Source organism: Oculina patagonica, chromosome 3 (genome assembly GCF_052425735.1).
Source record: "Oculina patagonica isolate OP01 chromosome 3, crgOcupat, whole genome shotgun sequence".
Lineage (NCBI taxonomy): Eukaryota > Metazoa > Cnidaria > Anthozoa > Scleractinia > Oculinidae > Oculina > Oculina patagonica.
The window spans coordinates 27,921,934-27,946,753 of record NC_135760.1 but is presented as its reverse complement, the minus strand read 5'-3'; the positions used below and the strand labels follow the sequence as shown (position 1 = coordinate 27,946,753).

Sequence of the window (24,820 nt, the reverse complement as noted above, 5' to 3'; positions counted from 1 at the left end):
TAGTCGCGCCAAATATTGCTTTGAGCGGGAAAAATTACTGACAGCTTTTAAAAAAGCTGAGGCAATTAAATTCATCACGACAATGAGAACACGACTTTTCAAGCAAGCTCTATGCTTTCCTCAGCTTTTTTATACCCAACAAAACGATGATTAGAAAACCTCTGAATGTTTTGAGAATTTCAATAGCTACTTTCACTCAAGTAAATGTTTAGGAAGGGGCAAGAAAATTTAACAAAATGATCCCAGTTTCTCACTAAAACGTGAGCAGATCAGATTCTACTGTTCTAAGCGGCTTATTTTTGAAGCCGGCCTGTTGCGTGACATTGCTTTTGCAAACAAAGATCCTGATTCAAACTTTACATGCAAAACTCTTTCAGTGAAAAGACTTTTTTCTCAGTAGTAACAGCCTTACCTTGCGATAACGGTATTGCTATTTTACTGTTCCACTGGACATGTGTTTTAACCAAAAACCAAGGGGAAACGCTCCGAAGAAGCTGCAAACCTTTCACATGTTAAGCTAGCTTATCTCATGATCTAAGCTAAAATTCTGATCAACGAATCAAAGATGTTCTCAGATTTCACAGTTTACATTTTACTTAGTTCTAAAATTCTTGTGTGATGAATTGTTTTAAATTGCTGGCTAGAATATCCCTAAACTGAGAACACCAGCTAAATTTCAAAATCCATTTAAAGCTTATTTCGACGGACTGCCGTTTTGGAAAAACCTCCTGTTTGAATAAATATTCTGATGTCTGCATTTGGTCAATTTTTGGTCAATTTTATACAGTTCGTGAATCAGAATGAACTTCGACGAATTGCAAAAATGCCATAAAATTTCTTGTTATCTTTTGCCATAATTTCTGTTTATCGAATCGAAGTGTTCGTTTCAGTCGACAGAAAGTCAACACTGAACTTAGAACAAGTTTCTGTTCATTAACCTTTTCCCACTAGTTTTCGCTCTATTTATACCTTCTTGGTATTTTAAGTCCACCTTCACTTGACACACGATCTATATCATAAAGCAAAGAAAGAAGCCTAAGCCATGTTTTATTCTGTCATAAAACACTCCGGGCATTTGAGAACACTAAAGAAATGTAGAAAACATTCGCCTGCAGCTCATGTTTTCTACATTTCCCTCATCGTGTTCTCAAATGCCCGTCGTGTTTTATGACAGTATAAAACATGGCTTAGGATTCTTTATTTGTTAAATAAATCTTGTATACAAAACAACATAACATGATAAAATGTCAAAGTTCCCCCCAAGAAACGGTCTTTAAAAATGTCCATAGCATTTAAAAAGCCTACATAAGGTACCCCTCCCAACCAATATATACCACTTACCTACCTACCTAAAAAACTACACTACCTCAACCTCCACTCACTCTACTCTCTATATTTCAGGCTCTAGCCCTTGGGGTCACTTGACAGCTCCTTTCAGGCTTCTCCAGCCCACTTTCTCATGCATAATGGAAACTTCTGGTTGCCAATCTGGAAGTTGCTTTTGTTCTACATGGATGCAGATTTATTTTTTTTAATTCATGCACTGTGTTTCCATAAGGTTCATCTGTTCATCTCAGTTAATAGTTATATTCAAGGAGGACAAGTTTTATGTAGCTATGCTGTAACTATAATGTGTACAGACTGTGTTATAAATATATATTTTTGAGAAGATTTTTTAATTCTATATTTTTAGAAGATTATTTTTTTCTTTTTTGAAAATAAGAACCTGTTTTAGAATTTTAGCCTAAAATGGTTCTTATGTGAAGGGTGCTTAAAAATGAAATTTTAGCCTATATGCGGGTTTTTACTCGTGAATGCATAATGAACGAGCTCAGTATAGTTGGGGAAGTTGAGCCATCCGTCCATCCTTCCATCCATCGTTGTTAACATTATGCAAATTAGGTATACTCACGGGCGCTTAGCTTTCTAAATTTCGTTTCCCTCGGCTGTGAATAAAAATACAGCTTTACAAAAATATCATTTCAAAGAAATAAGTGTATAAAATACTTCACCCCTGTAAATGAGAAACAATCGTTTCCCAAACGATGAAATATTGCCTTTTCGCATATAATAATCGCGAACATTCGGAAACGATGACCAGTGACTTTATGTATGTGTCATTAAAAGACTGGAAGGTTTGAGCATGGCACTATTTATTAAAGGATAATCAGTAAAAGAGTATCGAAACTTTATACAAGACAGATATGTATATATTATCTGTGGAAAAAAAAAAGGGGGAAAAAAGAATTTTAGCCACAGGGTACGAGAGTCGATCCCGGGTCACCCGCTTTAGAACGCAGAGCTGTACCACTGAGCCATCGGTTTGATAAGCAATTATAAATGTTGAAAAAGTAATTCTTATACCTAAGCGTCCTGTTATATGTTCACCCTCTTTAAATAAAGTTGATTATTATTATTAATCCCTATAATGAATATTTTCCATCGATACTATACTGTTCAAAGGAACGATTCAAATATATCTAACGCATTCACGAGTAGGTCATAGACCTCTTTGATTACTGTACTCGGCTATAAGACGCACCCCAATTTTGGCATAAACTTACCACAGAAAAAAAGATTTTTCTCGAAAAAACCATGCGCCTTATAACCAAATAACTACGGTATTTACAACTTGTTTATTTCTTGAAGAAACTAGCTAATTTTAGCTATAGCAAAATTCGAGTTCAAATAAGTTTTGTTATGTAATGTTATGTGGGAGCGGTTTATCTACAAGATCATTGCTTTCAAGAGCTGTAAACCTCTATCTTGTTCACCAGTAGTTGTTTTAAGCAGTTTATTTAAACTTTGCTTGAGCAGCAAAACTCTAACTGGTGTGGGAACTCTATTCCTCTCCACCACATGTGAGAAAACAATACCACACTATTAAGGAGAACTCACAAGTCAAATGACAGACCGTTTCATTACTCTTCACTTCTTGTGCATTGTGTTCATCGATAAAATTGAAACTCCCATTTAGAGACAGGATTTTTTCTGATCGATGGCTTCCATACATCTTTAAAAGCATCGTATTCATGCACAGCTGATGTGAAATCAAACTTCCAAGTTGTTTATTGAATGCAACAGGTGTCCAGACTTTTCTCATTACAGGACCGCATTGTTACTATTGTAAGCAATTGCTTTGTATCCTTCATGATCCTTCCCATTTGTTGTGCTCATAATATTTCTGTGTACATTCAATACACAGCATAAGTTAAAGCTAATGACAAATAGCAACCAACGACTTTTCTTCAGCACTTTTCAAATTTGTTTTTTTTAAATCGGCCTTGATAGTTGGGGGTGCGGCTTATATATGAGTGTTAACAGAATTTTTCCCCCTAAGAAAATGCCCCCAAATCTCATAATAAACGCTTCCAAATTTAAGACCATAGGCTAAGACACACAACTTTTTTTCAATTATAAGCTTTTATTGTGGAGCTTGTTTTCTTATTATTTATGTTATTAGAGAATGTTCCGATGACTGAGGAATTTGTTTTGTGTTTCACATTATTGTGTTCAAAAAAGTTTGTATGTACTAAAAAAATTCCAGTCAGAGTATCCCGTCCAAATAAAACCCCCAAAATTTCTGAAACACAAATTTCCATTGGAAATATGCCCCCCCTGTATAAAAGCCCCCCCCCCCAAAAAAAAAAAATAAATAAATAAATTCTTATTAATAATGATTTTGTTAAACATAAACAAGTGAAAATATGCAAAAGTAGCCGACATTTCGGGGTCTTCATGACGCCATTGTCAAGGTAAGAAAAAATGATTACAAATTCTGCGATTTCAAAAAGTTGTTACGTAAATTAACATAATAAGGCATGCAAGGCAAATTACAGAAATACTTTTGCATGTATTGAGTCTGATTGCACGTTGAGAGTTGGTTTTTAGTTCTCTGATGAATAACATCTCGTGCACTAAGCAATTGAATTTATTTCTGCATTTCTTAAGAACGTTAAAATGCCTCAGTAGGTCTTCAGGAACCTTTCCGTGTTTTGTACTAATAATTTCACCTTTTGTTCTCTTCAAGATGTCTCTGACTTGTCGCGACAATTTTGTTTTTGTCAAAAATGCCATGACATATTAAACTTGTCCGCTAGTGCGATTCGGCCCTAATTATAGTAAAATGACATAATTGTGGAATAGTTATGTTTTATTTTGCCTTAATTTTTCCTTTTACTAATCAGTGTTTTTTATTGCACAGAACAACTGGGTTGAACAAGAAAGGTTGGTGACATGAAGTCAATGCATTGTTTATGCATTAATTTTAGATTATGTTTTTTCCCATAATTTTTAATTCTTATAATTTTTATAAGTGAAAGCAGCTTTGAACGCCAGGGTACTGGTGCTCCAAAAATGTATATATTATTATTTTATGTTTTATTATTAGACCCCCATGTCACTTCCTTTCTATAATATTTATTTCAATTTTTAGAACCTCCCAATTTTGCACTGCATTTAAATAAATCACCTGATATGAACTATGAAACATTTTAAATGCAATTTTTATAGTCTAAGACCTTCGCCCATACATAATACTTTCCATCCCTGTTAAGGTTACCATATCCCTAGTAAAAAAAGACCCGGAATTCCGGTGGAATCCCGCCGGAATTCCAGCCCGGACTTGCCTGGAATTCCAGGCGGAATCCGGGTGGATTCCAGGTGGAATCCACCGGAATTATTGCCGGCATTCAGCTGGTATTCCGCCGGAATTCCGGACAATTCCAGCTGGAATTTTCATGATAATTCCGGCCGGAATTTCCCCGGAATTATTGCCGGCATTCCGCCGGAATTCCAGACTTTTCCAGCTGGAATTCCAGTGAAAATTCAGCCCGGTATTCCGCCGGAATTCTGTACTATAGTCCGGACGGAATTCCAGCGGAATTTTGGGTCGAAGCTTTTCCGACTGGAGTTTTGCCGGAATACCGCCGGAATTAGCTAGTAGCACTACTGATTTTCTTGTTTGAACTGGAGCAGTGAAAACATGGATTTTTTTTAATAGAAAAGCAGCCTTACAATGTTTACTCTATACTCTCAATGTACTTATAAATGCAAAGAATATTTTGCACACGGTGAAATGAATGCAACGAAAGAAAAATTTTAAATCAAAAACAAACATGCACAACATGTAACTTTCAACCTTTTTATTTACTAACAACTATTCTTATAACTCTACAGTAACATGTACATATTAAGTGAATCTAACTTGAGATAGAAAGTTGAAAGAAAGATACACTTATTCTTGGTTGTGGTTAACATGCGAATTAAAAAGATCAAATAATAAAACGATGCGATATTCAATGTCTTTGATCCCATGACCAACTGTTTTCGTTCGCGATTGTAATCGCCGTGTTAATTTAATTTGTATTCATGCACACAAACTGTTTAAAAGTGCTTACCTCTCAGTTGATTGATCGTAGGTTGTTTCATTTCTTGTGGTAATAAAATTATTGCTGAACATGCACAGTATAGTTGCTGATGAGATCACTTCATTTCACGCATACAACAGTGTTTCAAAAATCGAAACATTTCAGCACAAAGAGACGGCGTCGCTTCGCATTCCACAAACCGATGCAAAGATCTATCGTTGCCTTGTTTCATTTCTTGAGGAAATGAAATAATTTATAGCTGAACACAATTGCTGACGAGACCACTTCATTCACGCGAACAACTGTTTCAAACATCGAAACATTTCAGGACAGACACGGCGTCGCTACGCATTCCACTCCGATGTAAAGACGTCAGGTAATTACATTGTTTACAACGCTGCAGAGAATCTTTTTTTCCGGCAGCAGAAAGGAAGGAGTTTACCTATATAAACTGCACATTACATGAAGAAACAGGAGAGACGATTCCCGCTTAAAGAAACGGTCAAGTATAAAACGTTCAGGTCTCATTACAGGCGGAAAACTAAACACGTTTTTCAAAGTTGACCAATTAGATTAAAACGTCTCATATGTCAGAGATCACGTTTCAGTTTGTGTTGTCACGAAAATCCAACCGAGTGAAAGCATGCAGAATTTTCATGGCTTGTTTGGAAATATGTCTTTGAAAACAAACATTTTCTTTATATCAAGGATTTCTACTATCCAGAATTATACTGACACTAACAAACCGATTTAATTTTCGGAGCGGATTTACTAAGATCAGACTTTCAAGGAGCAAATGCAAGAAACTGCAGACAGCGGCAGACTTTGTGTGGCGGACATCGCCCGCAAAATATGGACGTAAATGGAATATTACTAAACGCTGCTGATATTTATAAATGAAGCAAGAAACTTAAGAATGAGTGACATAACCTGTTTACAAGGGCAATGAGTGGTAAGTGTGTGCTGTAGTCTCAACCCAACTCTTGATTTAGCAGATTTGATTTGATTTAGATTTGGCGCACAGAACGAACGGCGAGCTGCCACTGAATATTATTTAAGATTATGAAGATCTAACGAAAGGATTTCTTGGATTTACTATTTCTCCATCGCAGAAGAACTTATAAACTACTGAACACAGGACATTAGTTTGTGGCTCGGCGGTTTGATTCGGTAAAGAGTCAAGTCTATTGTTTACTCACAGTGTTTGCATGACCGCACGTGCATTCTTGTTGGATTGGAATAGAGTGAGCTTCATTAATCTAAAGTTTCTTTTAAAAGGTTATCCACTGTTAACCAGCGTTGAGCCGTGGAGCTACCACACACTCGTTCAATAAACCTGCTTCAATCGACTGATAAGCTGCTAAGCCACAAGAATATGTACCTATCTCATTTTATTTACATTTTATAAACGTTGAACTCAAGTGGCCACTGAGACAAATATAAATAAATGTGTTTTATTCTTTGTACCTGTTTGTACTGCTGACTGTATTTTAGCGAAGACATTAAGCTTAATTAGTGGAAACGATGCATTTAGACCATGTCTTCAAGTATTTTTTGAGACTTACGGTATGCAATAATTGTACAGACGAAAAAAATTGTGTAGATTGTCAGAAGCTCTATTATTTGGCCTATCATTTTGATTGAACTCTCACTCATAATGAATTTTGGGGAAAATCATGGCATTGGGTGCAGCAAAGAAATACAAAATCTCCATATAAATCCAGCGGACTCAGAATTCCAGATTCCACTTGCCCGGTTTTCCACTGGACTCCAGATCTCCGCACCTGGCATTCCACTGGATTCCGGAATTCCGGGTTCCCCTTACCTGGAATTCCACTGGACCCCGCACTCCGGACCTGGCATTCCACCGGACTCTGGAATTCCGGGTTCCCCTTACCCGGAATTCCACTGGACTCCGCACTCCGGACCTGGCATTCCACCGGACTCCGGAATTCCGGGCTCCACTTACCCGGAATTCCACCGGATTCCACCTGGAATCCTCCCCGGACCTGGAATTCCGCTGGAATTCCACCGGAATTCCGGGCCTATTTTTACTAGGGATACCTTTGCGGGTGTCCTCAGCCAAAAACATTGTAAGCGTGCTGTTGTCAACTCAGCCACTGCAAACTCTAATTATACCAATACATTTAGCTAATAAAATTGACTATCTGATAAAAATTATATTGATTCAATTCTTTTTAAAGTGCCTATGAAGTGAAAAATGTTTTTGTTTAGTTATAAAAATTACCTTAAGAAATACGAGATTCCAAAGTTTAAAACATGTAGTTGTAAAACTAACGATTTTACAAGCACTCAAAGTTGTGCCATTTTCCCTTCAAAAATGGTCAGAGGAGTGGGTCTAGTTCATTCCTGAAATGAGAGCCTGTGACGTCACTTGGGTGCCTCACGTTTGTTTGTGCAGTCAATCGCGCAGTCAGAGTTTACTGATTGTCTAGCTTGTAACCAAGGGACGAAAAGATGTCGAGCGTTTTAGAAATGACTGAAACTTCAGAAATATCTAGCAACCCCGAGGATGAAGAAACCACAACATTCAACATTCGGAGCAGCGCTTATTAACTTTTTTGTCCCAAACGCGGCGCTTATTCAGGGGCGGCGCTTATTCGAGGAAATACGGTACTTGCCTACAAGTATCGCTCCTACCCGTACAAGTATTGACAAAAATCCGTCCTAGAAAGACGGTGGACTTTGAGTTTTAAAACGAATGGAACGTGAAAGAAGACTACCCCTCTAACAATACACTCTGCTGTCCTCTCTAATCAAAGTCTGATCCTGCAGAGCCCAACCGATCCCATTGCAAGTGTATGTTTTCGACCACATAGCTTGCGCAATTTTTGTTCACTGGCAAGTAAATCTTGAGGTTTTCGCAAATAAATCTGTACATTAAGTTTGTGTTACAAACACAATTTTGTCCGCAAACGAAGTGACATTAATTCTTTCTTGACTTTGAAAAGGCCTTTGACACGGTAGAGTGGTCTTTCCTACAAAAAACCTTACAGTATTACAACTTTGGACAATCTGCTATAAACTGGATCAGGCTCTTTTACCATAACACAGAAAGCTGTATCCTCAACAACAGCTGGTCTAGCGATTTTTTCAAACTTGAAAGGGGGGTAAGACAGGGTTGCCCTCTGTCTCCATATTTATTTATTCTCTGTGTAGAAATATTAGCCGAAACAATAAGGAAAAATAAAAATATTAAGGGCATAACAATAAACGAACAAGAAGTAAAGATTAGTCAATATGCAGATGACACTACCCTTGTTTTAGACGGATTGTCCGCCTCTCTAACAACCTCTTTACAAATAATTATTAGACCTCTTCAGTGAGATTTCTGGTCTTCGATTGAATAGCAAGAAAACTGAAGCTTTGTGGATCGGTGCCAATATTGGAAAAGAAACACATCTCTGTCCTGAGGAAGAGTTTAAATGGGTAAAAGATAAGGTTAAGGCTTTAGGGGTATGGCTCTCCACCAACCCCGAAACCACCATAGAAGCTAATTACAGCGAAAAACTAACCAAAATCAGAAACAGCTTATAAGCTGCTGGGAACTGCGCCGTTTATCACTACTAGGCAAAATCACAGTCCTAAAAAGCCTTATTGCCTCTCAACTGGTCCACATCTTGTCCCCTCTGCCATCCAACCATAGCACTATAGCAGAAATAAATAACATTTTCTTCAATTTCCTATGGGATGGCAAGGGAGACAAGATAAAGTGTGAAATACGGTACTTGCCTACAAGTATCGCTCGTACCCGTACAAGTATTGACAAAAATCCGTCCTAGAAAGACGGTGGACTTCGAGTTTTAAAACGAATGGAACGTGAAAGAAGACTCCCCCTCTAACAATACACTCTGCTGTACTCTCTAATCAAAGTCTGATCCTGTAGAACCCAACCGATCCCATTGAAAGTGTATGTTTTCAACCACATAGTTTGCGCGATATAATGATCAACGACTACGAGAAATGGAGGGCTTAGGATGATAAAAACCCATATTCTACCGTTCATGGTCTGTAAAGGGAGTTAAAAAAGTGGGTCATTTAATGAATTATGCGAACAGCTTCTTATCATTCTCTGATTTCACAGAGCTTTACAACATAAAAACAAAACTTTCTTACTTTTCAAGGCATCTTATCAGCTGTTAAGGCCTTACAAAAAAGCAACGAAGCAAACTTCAACAACTGCCACACTGTGTACGAATCTATTTTTGAGACCTTTCGAAAGACGTCAAAACCAAACAGACTAACGTATAAAATCCTTAGGAGCAAAAAACAGAGGAGCCCAGTTGAGGTCCAAAGAAAATGGGTCACACAATGTATATCTGAAACACCAGACGATATTGACTGGAAGGCAGTTTACAAAGCACCCTTTCTATGCACCAAAATCTCCAAATTAATCGTGTTCCAATTTAAGCTACTACACAGAAGATTAGTGAGCAACATTTTTCTTACCAAAATAAACCTCAGGGATAACGAGCAGTGCACTCTTTGCAATAAAGATAAAGAGACTCTCGTCCACTTATTTTGGACTTGTGATATTTTCAACCTTTTTTGGCAAGAATGTAAACAATGGATAATTAATCGTGGAGAATTTGGAAGCTTTCAATTTGTCGGCATATATAGCACTAGGGCTTAAGCCAAACGATGACAATAAACTAAACTTCTATTCTGGAAGGTCATAGGTTCATGGGTTCGACTCCCGTTGGGGAACTCAGAAAAAATTTTTTTCCGAGTATTTGACTTGCTACCACTTCTCCACTTATTAACTGCGCTGCGCAGTTCTTGCTCTGCACGGGGTTTATTATTTTTCGTTTTGTCGGTGAGCTGCACCAAACCTCCACTCGGTCAGGCTCATGTCACGCGATGTTTAGAAGCTACAAATCAGTAACAAATGGAAACATTTTCTTATTTTTTGTCTTTACAAAAGAAAAGTCTCGAAAAGGCTGGGAGTTTTACGGAGAATTAAACATCTACTTCCTGTCTATGCTTGGAAAATGTACGTCACGACAATGGTCATTCCAATACTTGAATATGCCAGTATTGTTTGGGGCGATAAAAACAACAAGATCCTAATGGATTCAATCCAAGTTTTACAAAATAAAGCCGCTAAATTGATCCTGGATAGGTCGACGCATTCGTCTTCATCCGAAGCACTATCAGATCTGAACTGGACAAACCTGTCTGTCAGAAGGCAACTGCAACGTTACATCCACATGCATAATTTAGTCAATGACGACAGTTCTAGAAATAACATCATTGTAGGATGACAAAATTATTATAGCTATAACACCCGCTCCAAAGACATCATTCGAACTACAAAATCTGTCACCAACTGGGGACTTCTTAGATCCTTCAACAGTGCTTTGGCTGACTGGAATAGACTGCCGCCAACAACAAAAAATCTATCTCTAAGAGACTTTAAGAATGTCCTACACAAAACATTAATGTAAATAATAAGTATATTAAGAGTTAATGATCAATTTTATTGTATTTTATTAATTTTACTGCGAATTTCAATTTTATATATTTTTAGTCGTATCGTTCTTAGCTTTTAGGGTTTTTTAATCAACTTTGTAATAATTTCGATTTTTAATTTAAACCACACTAGTGAGTGGAGCCTCCTGTTAAAAGATCATTATTATTATTATTATTGTTTAGTGTGAAATATTCGATTTTGAAACGTTTTATTCAAAGGAAATTCTAGATTTTCATGCGTTGAAAGAAAAATATATTTCAGTGGGCCAGAATCTGTGAATAAATACCATTACGTTGGTGTAAAAGAATGTGCTGACATGACAAGTTTCACTTTCACCTCGAGTCACGAAATTTTTCAAAGCTATTATCAGCTACTTTTCAAATCTTTGCGAAGCCATTAATCTTTATTTACAAAATTCAGTGTGAAGTATTTTGAAGCGTTTGAATCGAAGAAAATACTAAAATTTCACGCTTTAGAAAAATACGCTTCAGCGGGCAAGAATTTACATTTATTTACATTACATTTGTGTCCTGGAATGTGCTGGCGTTAACTAGCAAATTTTTATTTTCACAAGGCACTGATCGTCAAAAATCACGCAATGCTCTGAAAAGTTTAAACCTGCTACAAACGGAAACTAAACAAATCCTCTGGTCTAAACTTAGCATGTTAAGTGTGAAATGTTCGACTTTTTAGCGTTATTTATTTTTGGAGCTGTGTCATCTATAGGATTTCTGAAATCTGATGGACAAACATGCCCTGACTTGCAAGGGTTACGTCATTGATAAATTAATTCCCCGGGGAATTCCCATTCAGCAAAACCACAGGCAGACCACTCTATGTGTTAGTGGTTAATTATTGTTGTTGACATGAGACGAACAAAAGAAATTTTGAAATCTATAAGGGTTACTGAAATAAAGCTCTGGAAATGACATATCTTAACTACATTTCGCTCTAAATATCTCAATAAAGTTTAATGAAACGTTTATCGATTTAATTGTTGCATTTCTTCGCCTGCGCAGGCCGTTTTAAGCGCCTTTTTAACTGATTTAGCCGGCCGAAGACCGGTAATAGAGAAAGAGGAGACAAGGCTTGCAAGTCGGCCGCCTCCAGCAGCGACCTACTCCACTTCAAACCGGAATTAACGCCAAACTACTGAAAATCTCACCTATCTGACGACGGCGATCGATCGGTGAGTTGTTTGTCGGTTTGTTGGTGCTCAACACAGCGACCAGAACATGCCGGCCGTTTCAAATTCACCAATCAGCGCTTGTCATCCCGTGGCAGCCCGCCGCCAATGCCAAGCGATGCCAAGCGCTGATTGGTGAATTTGAAACGGCCGGCATGTTCTGGTCGCTGTGTTGAGCACCGATCATAGTCAGGAGGCCGTCTGCATGATTTCAGCGTGGATTTTCTCGGAAACTGTTGGAAGGATGAAGTTCAAATTCGGCGAAGAGATAGAGCAACAACTCACCGATCGATCGCCGTCGTCAGATAGGTGAGATTTTCAGTAGTTTGGCGTTAATTCCGGTTTGAAGTGGAGTAGGTCGCTGCTGGAGGCTGCCGACTTGCAAGCCTTGTCTCCTCTTTCTCTATTACCGGCCTTCGGCCGGCTAAATCAGTTAAAAAAGGCGCTTAAAACGGCCCGCGCAGGCGAAGAAATGCAACAATTAAATCGATAAACGTTTCATTAAACTTCATTGAGATATTTAGAGCGAAATGTAGTTAAGATATGTCATTTCCAGAGCTTTATCTCAGGAACCCTTATAGATTTCAAAATTTCTTTTGTTCGTCTCATGTCAACAACAATAATTAACCACGAACACATAGGGTGGTCTGCCTGTGGCAAAACACAGGTCTAGTGTTCTTCTCAAATTTGATTTAATTATTTGCTCCAATATTCCATTTTGGGAGCTGGTTATTCAATCCTGAAATGGTAATTCAAGACAACACTCGATGCTGATTTAAAAGATTTTTTTTGTTTCACTGATCAGAATCGTGGGAATTAAATTTGGCCACCATAAGCATATAAGAAAATGTTTAATTTCGGCTGGAACTAGTCAACCATGAAATGTCACGCGAGGTGTTTTCTTACCATCTTGTTTGTTAGTCTCAACATTGTTCGACGCAGGTAAAGGGGATAAGGGGAGGGGGGTTCATTTTTTGTTCCCCCCACATGTTCCCCTAAAGTGCTCACGAGACCAGCGCAGTTGTAAGCTCTAAGAGCTCTTGTTTTCACTTTAATCCAAGTCACCACTTATCATGTATTCTACTTTTTTCGACTTTTTTTGCTTGTTTACAAGCAAAAAGAAGGAGAATAGCGTTAACTGGGCTAAAATCTGAACCGGAAGGGATTGCATTCTTGTTAACTCTCAAGGGACTGTTTTAATTTCTCAAGGGAATACTTTCCGCTGTGGGTGATCTAAGTGCGTGACTTGTAAAGTGTCACTCTATAGTCGTGCTTCAGCACTTCCGTTCTTGTAGAAAAAACGTGACTTGTCAAATTTACAAACATTATATAAGAATCAAAAACGTGAGTAGCCCAAATCTTATGTCACATAACCAATTAAGAATGTAAGGGGTTCAGCGCTCGAAGGCAGCGAAGTTTAAAACGATTAAGAACGCAATTTTTACTAGTACAAGTCTTTAGGCGCTAATATTAATTTAACCTAAAATCCCATAGCGAAAACACTGAAAGACCGCTTGGACATGTCCAAGCTATTTAAAACTACCACTACGTCAGACCCATGTCACGCGATCTCTCGCTTGTAGCTATAAATAATCATTCACCTATTTTCAGTTTGAATACTCTGCGCTCTGTTTGTGTGAAATATTTATTGTTGTGTTACTCAAGCGTTTGGCTCGGAGCGAGTACAAGTCGTACAATTTACCCGGAACGTGTTAAATATTGCAAAACAACGACTTATTTTCTGGATATCCCAATTTTTGTTTTGAGTTTACGGTATTTTGAGAATCGAAACGTTATCGAAACGTAAGTTGCAAGCTCTTTAATTTAACCTAAAATCACATAGCGAAAACAAAGACCGCTTGGACATGTCCAAACTATTTAAAACTACCACTACGTCAGACCCATGTCACGCGATCTCTCGCTTGTAGCTATAAATAATCATTCACCTATTTTCAGTTTGAATACTCTGCGCTCTGTTTGTGTGAAATATTTATTGTTGTGTTACTCAAGCGTTTGGCTCGGAGCGAGTACAAGTCGTACAATTTACCCGGAACGTATTAAATATTGCAAAACAACGACTTATTTTCTGGATATCCCAATTTTTGTTTTAAGTTTACGGTATTTTGAGAATCGAAACGTTATCGAAACGTAAGTTGCAAGCTCAGCAAGAATGTGTCAAAGCACGGGATACACGTCATCGCGCCAGGGGAATTACCAAAAGCTTGTCGGAAGACGCTAAACGGAGAAACACAATGGGATAGCCTTTATAGTCTACTCTTTATTTTGGCGTGATTTGGCTTTCTTTTAAATGAACTGGTTTGGGTTATTTTATTGAACATTCGGAACAAAATAAATATTTGCATGCGTAAGCAGGCATTTTTCCGGCTGGGCATGTGGTTTTTTAAAAAAAGCAAAAGATGACGTGGTAAAGGAAATTCATGTCACGTTCACTCCGTGACTAACGCAAACACGACTTGTGTGTTTCTCAAGTGACTGCTTTTCTAAAGATTTTACTGTGCGGCGCCGTGCCTTTAATTTAGCCAAAGCACTGAAAGAGGTCAGGAGGTCAAACATTACCCGCACGAACACACTAAAACGTTGCTAATAGTTAACCAAAGGGAACTCATTCCGTGACAATTGATTATTTCTGCTGAGTTGCACAATTTAGAATTGCAACATCATCTAGCAAAGCGCACTATTACTAAAAATAGATTTCGCCACATGATACCCCCCCCCCCCCCCTGCGTGAGTCGGACAACAATTTTAGTTTTGGCAAAGGCTTTGTATGGAGGGGACGCATTCTTGACAAGAATAGCCTGCGAACAGGCTCCCGAGTACTCCTCCTGAGGCCCCGCTCTTCCACTCGCTTCGCTCGCGGAAATCCCACTCGGAAGCCTGTTCGCAGGCTAGACAAGAAAAAAAGGGCGAGAAAGGCACAATTTGAGGCCGAGATTCTCGAAAGGCTTGAAAAATGATAGATTTCAAACATTTTTGCTTTAGTAAGTGAAAAACAGATTGAAGGTATCCAAACAATGGCCCAAAATTGAATTTATTAGTCGAAGATCCGGTAATGACACCTTGATTTCCACGGCGGATAGCGAATTACTATCGAATTATATAATTGCGAAGGATAGGACTTGTATGTTTGCTTCATTTAGGCACTGGAAAGATCGTCGGTTGCAAGAAGTTCAGAATTCTTCCCGAATTTGACGGCACTGATCGCCGGCCATCCGATCTGTTTCGACACATGATAGATAGAGGGCGAAAATATTATGCTATTCAAACGCCTTTCTAATGGAATTGACGGCGGGTTTGATTTAAATAAAGCTATTATTTATCCCCATTACTATTACAGACTGAAGCTACAGCTGCCGAGCTCGAACAGTGTATATTAAATAGTATCTGCCGTAACCTGCGATCAGGCGCCCTCCGCCGCGAAAAAAAAGAAAGCCTGATCGCAGGTTATATCTGCCGCGACAATTGTGTAACGAAATTGACCTCTTTAGGGACAGTTCATTTTTTATGAGATAGGGGGGCTGGTGGGATTTGAGGGGGGGCCATCCCAAAAATATTGGCTTCAAAGGGGGGGTCAGCCAAAAAAATATGGACTGTAAGGGGGGGTCACTAGAAATAATTATACTTTTAAGTGTTGTAAAGAGGCTTCTGTAAGAGTAAAAAAGCTTGCCAGAATGCCCAAAAAAACATTCCTGAGGTTCTGAAAATTCAAATTTTCCCAGGGGAGCATACCCCCGGACCCCCCTACTTTGTTATGTACCAAACATCATTAACTTAACCCAACAGCTTATTGGTTACAGATGCAGACAACCCATACTAACAGATGGCATCCACAATAAACAGTTGAGGTAATGCCAGCTATTTGGGGTTGTGATTTTTGTACACTGATACATTCCTTAGTCACAAGGCTCGATATATTTTAATTTCACTTGAGTATTTTTTTTGGGGGGGGGGGGTGGGGGGGGTCATCGAAAAAAAATTGGATTTCGAGGGGGGGGCAGGTAAAAATTTTCGTTGAAAAAGGGGGGGCCATTATATATAACAGTGACTATCTATCAAATCCCACCAGCCCCCCCCCCCTACCCCATAAAAAATGAACGGTCCCTTAAATATTCGGGTCAGGCAAGGAGACCGATCGGACGAGCGTTTCTTTGTGTAATTTTGTGGTGGCATAAATCTGAGGTTAGCTCTGTTGTGTTGCAAAATGTGCCACTAAGAACAGTGTAAACGTTTTGCATTTCTCATAAAAATAAATGTTTTCTTTCAGCAAATCCCGGCAGCAAATCGGGCCTTTATAATCCATTCAATAACTGAGAGTAAAACATTTTACACATTTATTGAATAATCGCTCTGTTTGACGAACCTTTTGTTTCAAACCACGATTTGAGCTTTCTACGTTGCGCAGGTAAGGCTTTCCGAAGTCCGAGCCGATCTGGCCATGGTTTTGTGAAACAATCGCTAAATATGCCTCCAAAGTGCCCGCCAACCATACATTGCTCTTACAGAGCGGTTTGTTTGTCCGAATTTTGACTCACACCGGGGGTCAAATTCTGTGACGTCATGAGTGCGCTTCGCTAATTGCAACATCATTAAATGTGTTAAGTGATATTTATAAGCGTTTTTGTAGCCTGTTGTGAAATTACTTCCGGTGGAAGCAGTAAACGTTAAACGTTTCTTCCGTTCAGAAGTTAATGCATCGCCATTAGAAAAATAAACAGCAACTGTTTTGCTGGAAATGTAGTCGTTAGAAATGGGATGTGTAGCCGTAAGGTAAAGAATAACGAGGAGAAGCGGCTTTTGGCAATATCCAAACGAAAATTTACTTTTCAATGTCAGGTTAAGATTGCGTGACGAGACAAAAGGTAACTCTGTCGTGCGTAACCTAACCTGCGATCAGGCGTTATTTTTCTGCATTAAGCCGAGTAGAAATCTTTCTAACTCGAAAGGAAACAACTATTTCGATTAAACATGTTGAAGGCAAACGTCAAAGTTTACCTTTTTTAACCAAGCCAAAGTATATGAGTCGCAAAGCACCCAGCCGTCGCGACTGACAAATACAGCATTTACTCCGCGAAAATAAAAAAATGCTTGAACTGAAAGACGTTTGAATTCTTCCATGATATGTTCGAACAACAATGCCCAGGATAAACCTTCTACTCATACTAACTTCATGCAAAAAAAGTCGATATCTCGAAGAGATCTTTGATTGGTGGCTAGATATTATGTATGGATATGCAAAACACGCAACACCTCTCCGGAGATAAAAAGCTTTCCCCTGTTCCTCTCACATTATATTACAGCGATCCTTTGACCGTAAATTTTGATGAAAAAAAAAAAAAAAAAAAAAAAAAAAACATGCTCAAATCACTTTATGTATTTGCTTTATATTTTATTTAACTTAGTTTACCTATATTTCGATGTTTGTCTCTTTTTTCTTGATCGTTTTTTTTGCGTTTATCTTTTTTGTCCTTCTAAACTAATGCATTTCAAAAGTTTGTAAGCACTGCACTGTATAAATGTACTATTAACATAATAATTATTGTACTATAAACGTCTTGTAAGTCTTGTAGGTACTGTGTCCTTGTAAATATTGTAAGTAATAGTTTTGCAATATCAATAAAAAAACAGAAAAAATAATAATAATTCGACGTGAAATCATTGTAGCCGTGAAGCCTTCCGTAAACCGTGAAGCGTCGTCGTCGCGTCTAGCTTGAAAGCAATTTCAGCTTTTTACGGCAGCACCAGGGCTACCTGTGGGAAAAGTGAGCAAAAGTTGCATATGCCATAAAAGTAACGTGAAACCTTTCGAATAATGCCATCCACTCGTACATCTTCTTTTTTTAAGCCATTGACTCAAGGAAATTTCTTAATATTCATGCTATGAAAGAAAATTTTTTTTAGCGGATTGGAAGTTAAAAGTAAACCGATTACATTCGTGTCATGGAATGTGCTGACCAAATGTTCGATTTTGAAGCGTTTGACTCAAAGAAAATATAGTGAATGTTTATGCTATAAACGAAAAATAATATGTTTCAGCGGGCTAAAAATAAATACTGAAAACACACTAACCTTTGTGTCATGAAATTCGCTGACATAACTTTCTATTAAATATTTGCAAAGCAAGCAAAGACCTACTAGAACTTGCCCGGATTACGTCACTGGTGCGGGAAATATCCACCGTGCTAAAGATGGCCGTTGATAAGGGAAACCTCAAATTATCTTAGTACTGAAATAACCACCGTGCTAAAGATAGTTGAGAAGAACGTAAACCTCGAATAGCTACTCATTCTGGCCAAAAGCGTGAGTTTTATAATAAGAAAGAAAGTGATAATTCTTGTTAATTGTAGATGGAACAAGTAAACCATGAAATGTCACACAAGGCGTTTTCTTGCCGTTTTGTTTGTCAGTCGCAACATTTTTGATGCAGGTAAAGGGTAAAGGGGGGGGGTGCATTTTTTGTTCTCCCCACATGGCTCCCCTAGAGTGGTCACGTGACCAGCGCAGTTTTAAGCTCTAAGAGCTCTTGTCTTCTTAGTGTCGCCCCTTTCGAACTCCAGTGTGCCGGGTGTATAGAGCAGCGTGTACTTCGATATATAAGGGATCTTTGAAATCGTGCCTGTGAGACTGGACCCATTTTGCCCTCGCAGCCGGATCAGACGAAAATTGATACATTTGTTTACCTGGCGTGAACAAAGAATTTTTTACAACTTTGCTGTTTTCTCTTTGCTTTCTTCGCTTTTGCCATTGAGGCACCCAAGTGACATCAGCGAATTGTATCACGTGGTATTTTGACCGTGCGATTCAAATGACCATTTTTGAGGGGAAAATGGCACAACTTTGAGCACTCGTAAAATCGTTAGTTTTACCCCTACGCTTTTCAAACTTTGGAATCGTGTATTTCAAGTGGTAAATTTTATAACTAAACAGAAACATTTTTCACTTCATAGGCACTTTAAGCGTAAGAAATTTATTTAGCAATTTATCTGTCAATTTTGAGTACCAAAAATTTGCCAATACATGTATCGAGAAAGGCCATAGTGGGAGGTCTATTTTGAAAAATGGAATCCCCTAACACAATTTCCTTGCTAGATGTCCTGGAAATCTTCAGACCAAATTTTTGGCAGTCCGTAAAATTTTCATGCCCTATAAATTTGTTTAAAGAGGAGACACTCATAAATTAAACAAAGGTTTATGAACTTTCCGTGCCTTTGATGCACCATATGTCAACACTGTGGATACCGCGGTCACCTACTGGGTATAAACCAACCAGGGAGATTCCTGGTGTGTCCCAGGAGGCGCCTTGGACAGGAAAACATTTAGGGCCAACTAGTTGCCAAAACCAAGATTGTTGTGTGATAAATCGTAATGATGAAATTGATACAGAACAAAAGCGACTCGCAAAAAAAACATTACGTAAACTCTGTGGTTGACGCATTCTAATTGGCTTAGGACACTTAAAGGACTTTTGACTTACACTGAAAAAATATGTTTATGTGGATAACTTGTGTGCGTTTCAGGTTTTAAAATAATATTTTTTTGGAAAATACAGTTAAAATAGAAATAATTGATTTGGCTTGAAATTATTTTTTTTTTTTTGAAGAAATTGCCCCTTGAAGGTATAGTCAGGTCGGTTAGCGTAATAATCGTTACTTGCGTGATAAAAGCACCAATTTTTGCATGCGGACTCCTTTCTATACTTTATTTAAGTTTATCCGTGGCTCCATCCGAATTATTTTATTTTGTCTTGAAATTTAAACCAGAACGATTTTAGCTCATTTGCATATATTCATAAAAGTTGTTCCGCAATGCCCCTTCGTAAGCGATCGATTATATTTTGTGATAAAAGCCCCAATTTTTGCATGCAGCCATTTTTCGATACTTGTTTTAAGTTTATTCGTGGCTCCATCCGAATTTTTTCATTTTTCTTGAAATTTAAACAAGAACTTTTTTATCTAATTTGCATAAATTCATAAACGCTGTTCTTCAATGTTCCCTCTGTATAGGAATTTATCAGAGTACTTGAAAAATTGAAGAAAAAAACACGCGATTTTCAGGTTCCCTAACCCTAGCGTTCCACGCAGTCATTGTTAATGACAAAAGTTCGGTTAAAAGTCTGGTGAAGGGATATTTTGCTGAGCGTTATTAAAGTGAATTAAAGCAAAGCATTGTACAGTGGCATCTTCTCGATGAACGTTCTTAAGACAGAAAAGTTAAATCCAAGTTTGGTTAAGGTACAAGGACGAACTCTCTCTGTCATAAACAATGATAACCAGCCGTTCAATTTTACGGACGTGCTCACAGTCGGCATCAAGGGGTTCAAACGGATGAGAGAGGCTGAATAGGCAATTGTTTCTGTTTCTTCTTTAAATGCCTGCCAAGTCTGCCCTGTCCCCTAAAACTGCATGGATGTGGTATTACAACCAGATATAGCGTGGAACAATGTCAGAGAGCTTTCTAGGTACAGATGGAGAAATCGTAGCTGTTGGTATACGTTTACCCGGTTGGTTCTCGGTTGGAAACTGGAGGAAACTGATGCCGGTACCAAAATAGAGCTTTTCGAAGGCTGTCTAAGGCACCAACAGTGAACAGACCTTTCGCAGACCATCTTCGTCAAAGTGCTGACACATGGCTTCTGCTGTCCAAAATTGAAGCTGTGCGACCCTAACCTGCGATCAGGCGTTTTTTTTTTTTTTTTTTTTTTTTTTTGCGGCGGGAAGGTAAAGATCGCCGGTTAGTGTGACCCTGGCATAGGAAATAGAAATTCCCAGCTGGTGTAAATGCTGGATGATTCGCTTGCTTCTCAATCTATGTATGTTAAAGTCAATGTAGACAGGCAGAGGCGGTTCACGATTTTGTTTTTTTTTTTTATCTTGCTTTTTCAAACCGTCTCCATCGAAAATTAAGAATATTATGATCTAAAGATTAGATGGTAACGACGCTTCTTGACTATTTTATGGAAACAATCGACCATTAAATCAGGGTCGTAACCAGGTATATGGGATCAGGGATAAGGGATCACAGCCTTGGGATCGGGATCACAGCCTCGGGATTGGGATCATGGACCCGAGATCCCGGGTCACAAGTCATGGGATCCGGATCGGCCAATCAGATGGGATCAGAATGGAATCAGGGATCAAATGTTGCCACATTTTGGGGATCAGGAATCAAAATTTAGAGCTAAAATTTGGGATCAGCGATGAAAAAATATACCTGGTTACGACCCTGATTAAATTTATATGCCTCGTGGCTGAAAATGTATTTTCTTATTATTGAAGCTGCCTTGACCAAAATTTGTGCGTCCTCTGTGTAATCTCGTTTCTTCAAGGCTTCTTTAAGCATGTTCCGCATCCCTCGGCGGCCACAAACTACAAGCGCATAAATACAGTAGAACCCCGGTATTAAACTCGACCTCTAAAGGGGAACGAAAAACAGTTCCAGTTAGCAGTTCCGGTTTGCGGGGTTTCGAGTTATCGGGTCGATTAAATGTTTAATTTGCCAAGTTAATAATTGATAGCTTGCTGATTTTTTAGCACTTCAGTATACGGTACAGTGCAAATTAAACTTATCTCGTAAGAAACTCTATCACGATCATAAATTCTTATGATAAGAATGGAAAAAGGCTGTCAAATACGTGATCCGTTCGTTGCTCTAATCAATGAGAATTCGTGGCGAGTTGCAAGAACCGAAATTCGAGTTATCGGGGTAAATTTGACCCAAATTTTGATCGAGGGAAACGAAATTCAGTTCGAGTTAGCAGGGTTTTTGAGTTATCCGAGTTCGAGTTACCGGGGTTCTACTGTAATTACCATAATAAACATTTTAGAATACTGCATCTAAAAATTACAATTTTTGCAAACAACTTCAACATTGTCTTCAATTTATATATATTTTTGCAACATTTAATCATAAAACTGCAAATTACTTACGGAGTAGAGAAATATTTCCTGCTGACCCACTTTAATTTAATCAATTCAAAATGGCGTGGTAGCGGTGCTTGAGAGATTGTGCGTGGTCAAAATGTTTAGCAAATTTTGCAAATTGCAAGAAAAAATTCAGGTGGAGCCACGGATAAAATTATTTAATAGTCTTTAAAGAATCATTCTGCAAAGTTTGGTGCTTTTATCAACCGTGTCACGATTTCTCCAAAAATTTGCCCTAAGCGACCTGACTAGTATTCAGTAAGCTCAATGCAAGGTCCAAAATCTGTTCAAGTTTATATCCAGTTAAAAGCCCAATGTGATTACATCTTTCTGATTGATACATGTAAGTGTGATTGATTAATTTAATTAGTTGGTTATTTATTAAATTTAAAATTCTTTTGCAGTGCTAAGAGGAATGGTATTTGTTGTGAGCTGCTAGACTGTGTAGAATCAGTGAGTAGTCATTAAAAGTCCTTGTTCCATAGCTTACTTGTATTGCCTTGAAGACAGTTCCTGTCTCAGTCAGGTTTTATTACCAGACTTACCGTAATGATTCGATTTAGTGCCCTCCTCCCAATACAGTAAGCACCCCTTCCGAATAAGCGCCCCCCCCCCCTCTTTGAATGTGTTTTTGTCAATAAGCGCCCCTATTCCAATTTAAGCGTCCCCATTATAATAAGCACCCCCATTCTTAAAAGCGCTCATATTCTAATAAGCAGCCCTAGTTTTGTGGATAACTAAACTGACTGAAGTCATCGACCTCGAATAGATAAACTCATGAACATTCACGATACCGTACATGTATATATTTACTGCTTAAATGTACAATGCTTTTAAAAGTAAGTGAACTTTCAACAATTTGTTACTGTTACAGTTTCTGTTATTGTTAGTTATTTTAATATTTATTTAAGTTTTGTTTTGAACATTTGGCTGTTTCTCAAAAAATTAAATAAAAGCCCTGTCTCGAATAAGGGCCCTTCTTTGAGGGAGCGAAAGTAATTAAGTGCCCTAAATTGAATCATTACGGTAACTCCAGGTGATCAGATTCCTGGTATCATGATTATCTTCAAGTTAAAGAGTTAAAAATGTTCTTTGAGCTTTTGGAAAATCATAATAATTTATTTATTAAACTGGAATTATCACTGGAATTGAATTAATTCCTCTGTCTACAGATAGAAAGTCCACTGGCCTTATAGAAAGTCCACTGGCCTTATAAATCAAATGGGCACTAATTCATAGTGGCATAATTATTGGAATGTTGTGGTATAGGACCCCAGCAGTACAGCCATAGCAATGTGATGGGCAACATAATACATGAAGTCAGACCTCATCCCATCCATTAATTTTCCCTTTCAAACATTTCAGCCTGTTCTTGATGGGTATCGTAATAAGTGTGAGTTCACTATTGCAGAGGGCCCTGATGGAGGTAGGACACTAATAACATTTAGCAGATTCAGCTCATTTAGCAGATTCAGCTCCAGATAAAAATCCCAAAGCCCTGTTTTTTATTCTTTGTACAATAAATGGGGCCAAACAGCTGTATTTTCTTGCAAAGCAATAATATAATTAAATATGATTCCACTGAAAATTCTGCCAAACGAATAAAAGTAAAAGGAGACATTTGACTAGTGGCAGTACATTTGGAGCTGAATGAGCTTAAAAGGGCAGTTTGTGTGCTACATTTTACTCTTATGTATCATCCTTATCATTTTAATCTATGCTGGAATCAAACTCTATAATTAGTACATTATGACTTGTATGGTGTAAATAATGTTTTGTGTTTTTCTTTCAGGATACGATAGTTTCTAGTGATGTAGATGAGAAAAACTCTTAGCTAGCTTTTCTGGCCTGTGCACCTTCAAAATTATCTCAAGTTTTTGTTTACTATTGAAAGTTCAGTTCCTCTCAGTGGCTGTGACTAAAAGTGCGTCGGGGACGTGAGGACGCGTGTTTGGGATGCGGGACATGGGAACATGAGGCCTGGGGCTTGGGGATGTGGTACTCGGGGACGTGGTACTCAGGGTTGGGGATGGGGATGTGAGGAGGGACACGGGTATGTGATAAAAGAACTGAACCAGTTTTTGCCTTAAATGTGTAAGGTCATGCGCACGGTGTTGATGTACAAGTCACAATTTCTAGCAATGTCTGACTGAACCCTTGTATTTTTTGTAAGTTAGAATAAATATGACAGTAAATAATTATACAGATGTATTCTTCATTATCTAATGAAGTTGCATTACTGTTTGTTTAAATTCTTGTTTGCTCGGTTAAAATGTAAAAACAAGAAAAAGTTAGTCCACTCACCAAAATTCTTTACATGCCGCGTAACGTTGTCTTTCACAAACCACACACTTAAATCATTGTTTGTAGCGTTTATGTTGTTTGGAATGCTTCCAACTTGCGTTTGCTAAACCTGCGTTTAGCATTTGTGCAGGGTTATGGTTTGATTCAATTCTGTCGTTGAAATTGTTTGTTTCTACAGGTTGAATCGTTCGTTTAATTATATGATTTGAATCATTTGGTTTAATTATAGTTTGAATCGTTTCTTTCTTTTGGTTCGGTAAATGTCGTTTTCAAATGTTGAATTGATTTATAACAATTGTTTAACTGATTATTTGAGGCAAAATTCAATAACTTTGGTGATTCTATCTGAAAAGGTTGCGATTTTAAAAGGACAGCTTTGAACAGAGACAAAGCATCTGCCAGTGTCTGCTAAAAATACACGAGTTCCACACAAATAACACAACCATAAAGCTACAATGTAACAGACTGGTTCTGTGTCAGGAGTTGGGTGCGCCAAGGTTGCGTCTTGTCTCCCATGTTATTCTTAGTAGCC

The 24,820-nt window shown here is 38.2% G+C and overlaps 1 protein-coding gene and 1 long non-coding RNA gene across 2 annotated transcripts in view; both read left to right on the top strand.

Annotated features, from left to right (window-relative positions):
- LOC144647369 (tRNA (uracil-5-)-methyltransferase homolog A-like) overlaps positions 1-24,820 on the top strand; it is a 75,100-nt gene that overhangs the window by 31,068 nt on the left and 19,212 nt on the right. The window contains exons 9-11 of the mRNA XM_078507171.1: positions 4,205-4,227; positions 22,389-22,437; positions 23,350-23,410. Coding sequence (XP_078363297.1) covers positions 4,205-4,227; positions 22,389-22,437; positions 23,350-23,410 — 133 coding nt within the window. The remainder of the gene's footprint in view (positions 1-4,204; positions 4,228-22,388; positions 22,438-23,349; positions 23,411-24,820) is intronic.
- LOC144647402 (uncharacterized) lies at positions 4,573-6,835 on the top strand. Its single transcript, XR_013569584.1, has 2 exons — positions 4,573-6,321; positions 6,648-6,835. It is a non-coding gene; the product is annotated as an uncharacterized LOC144647402 (long non-coding RNA).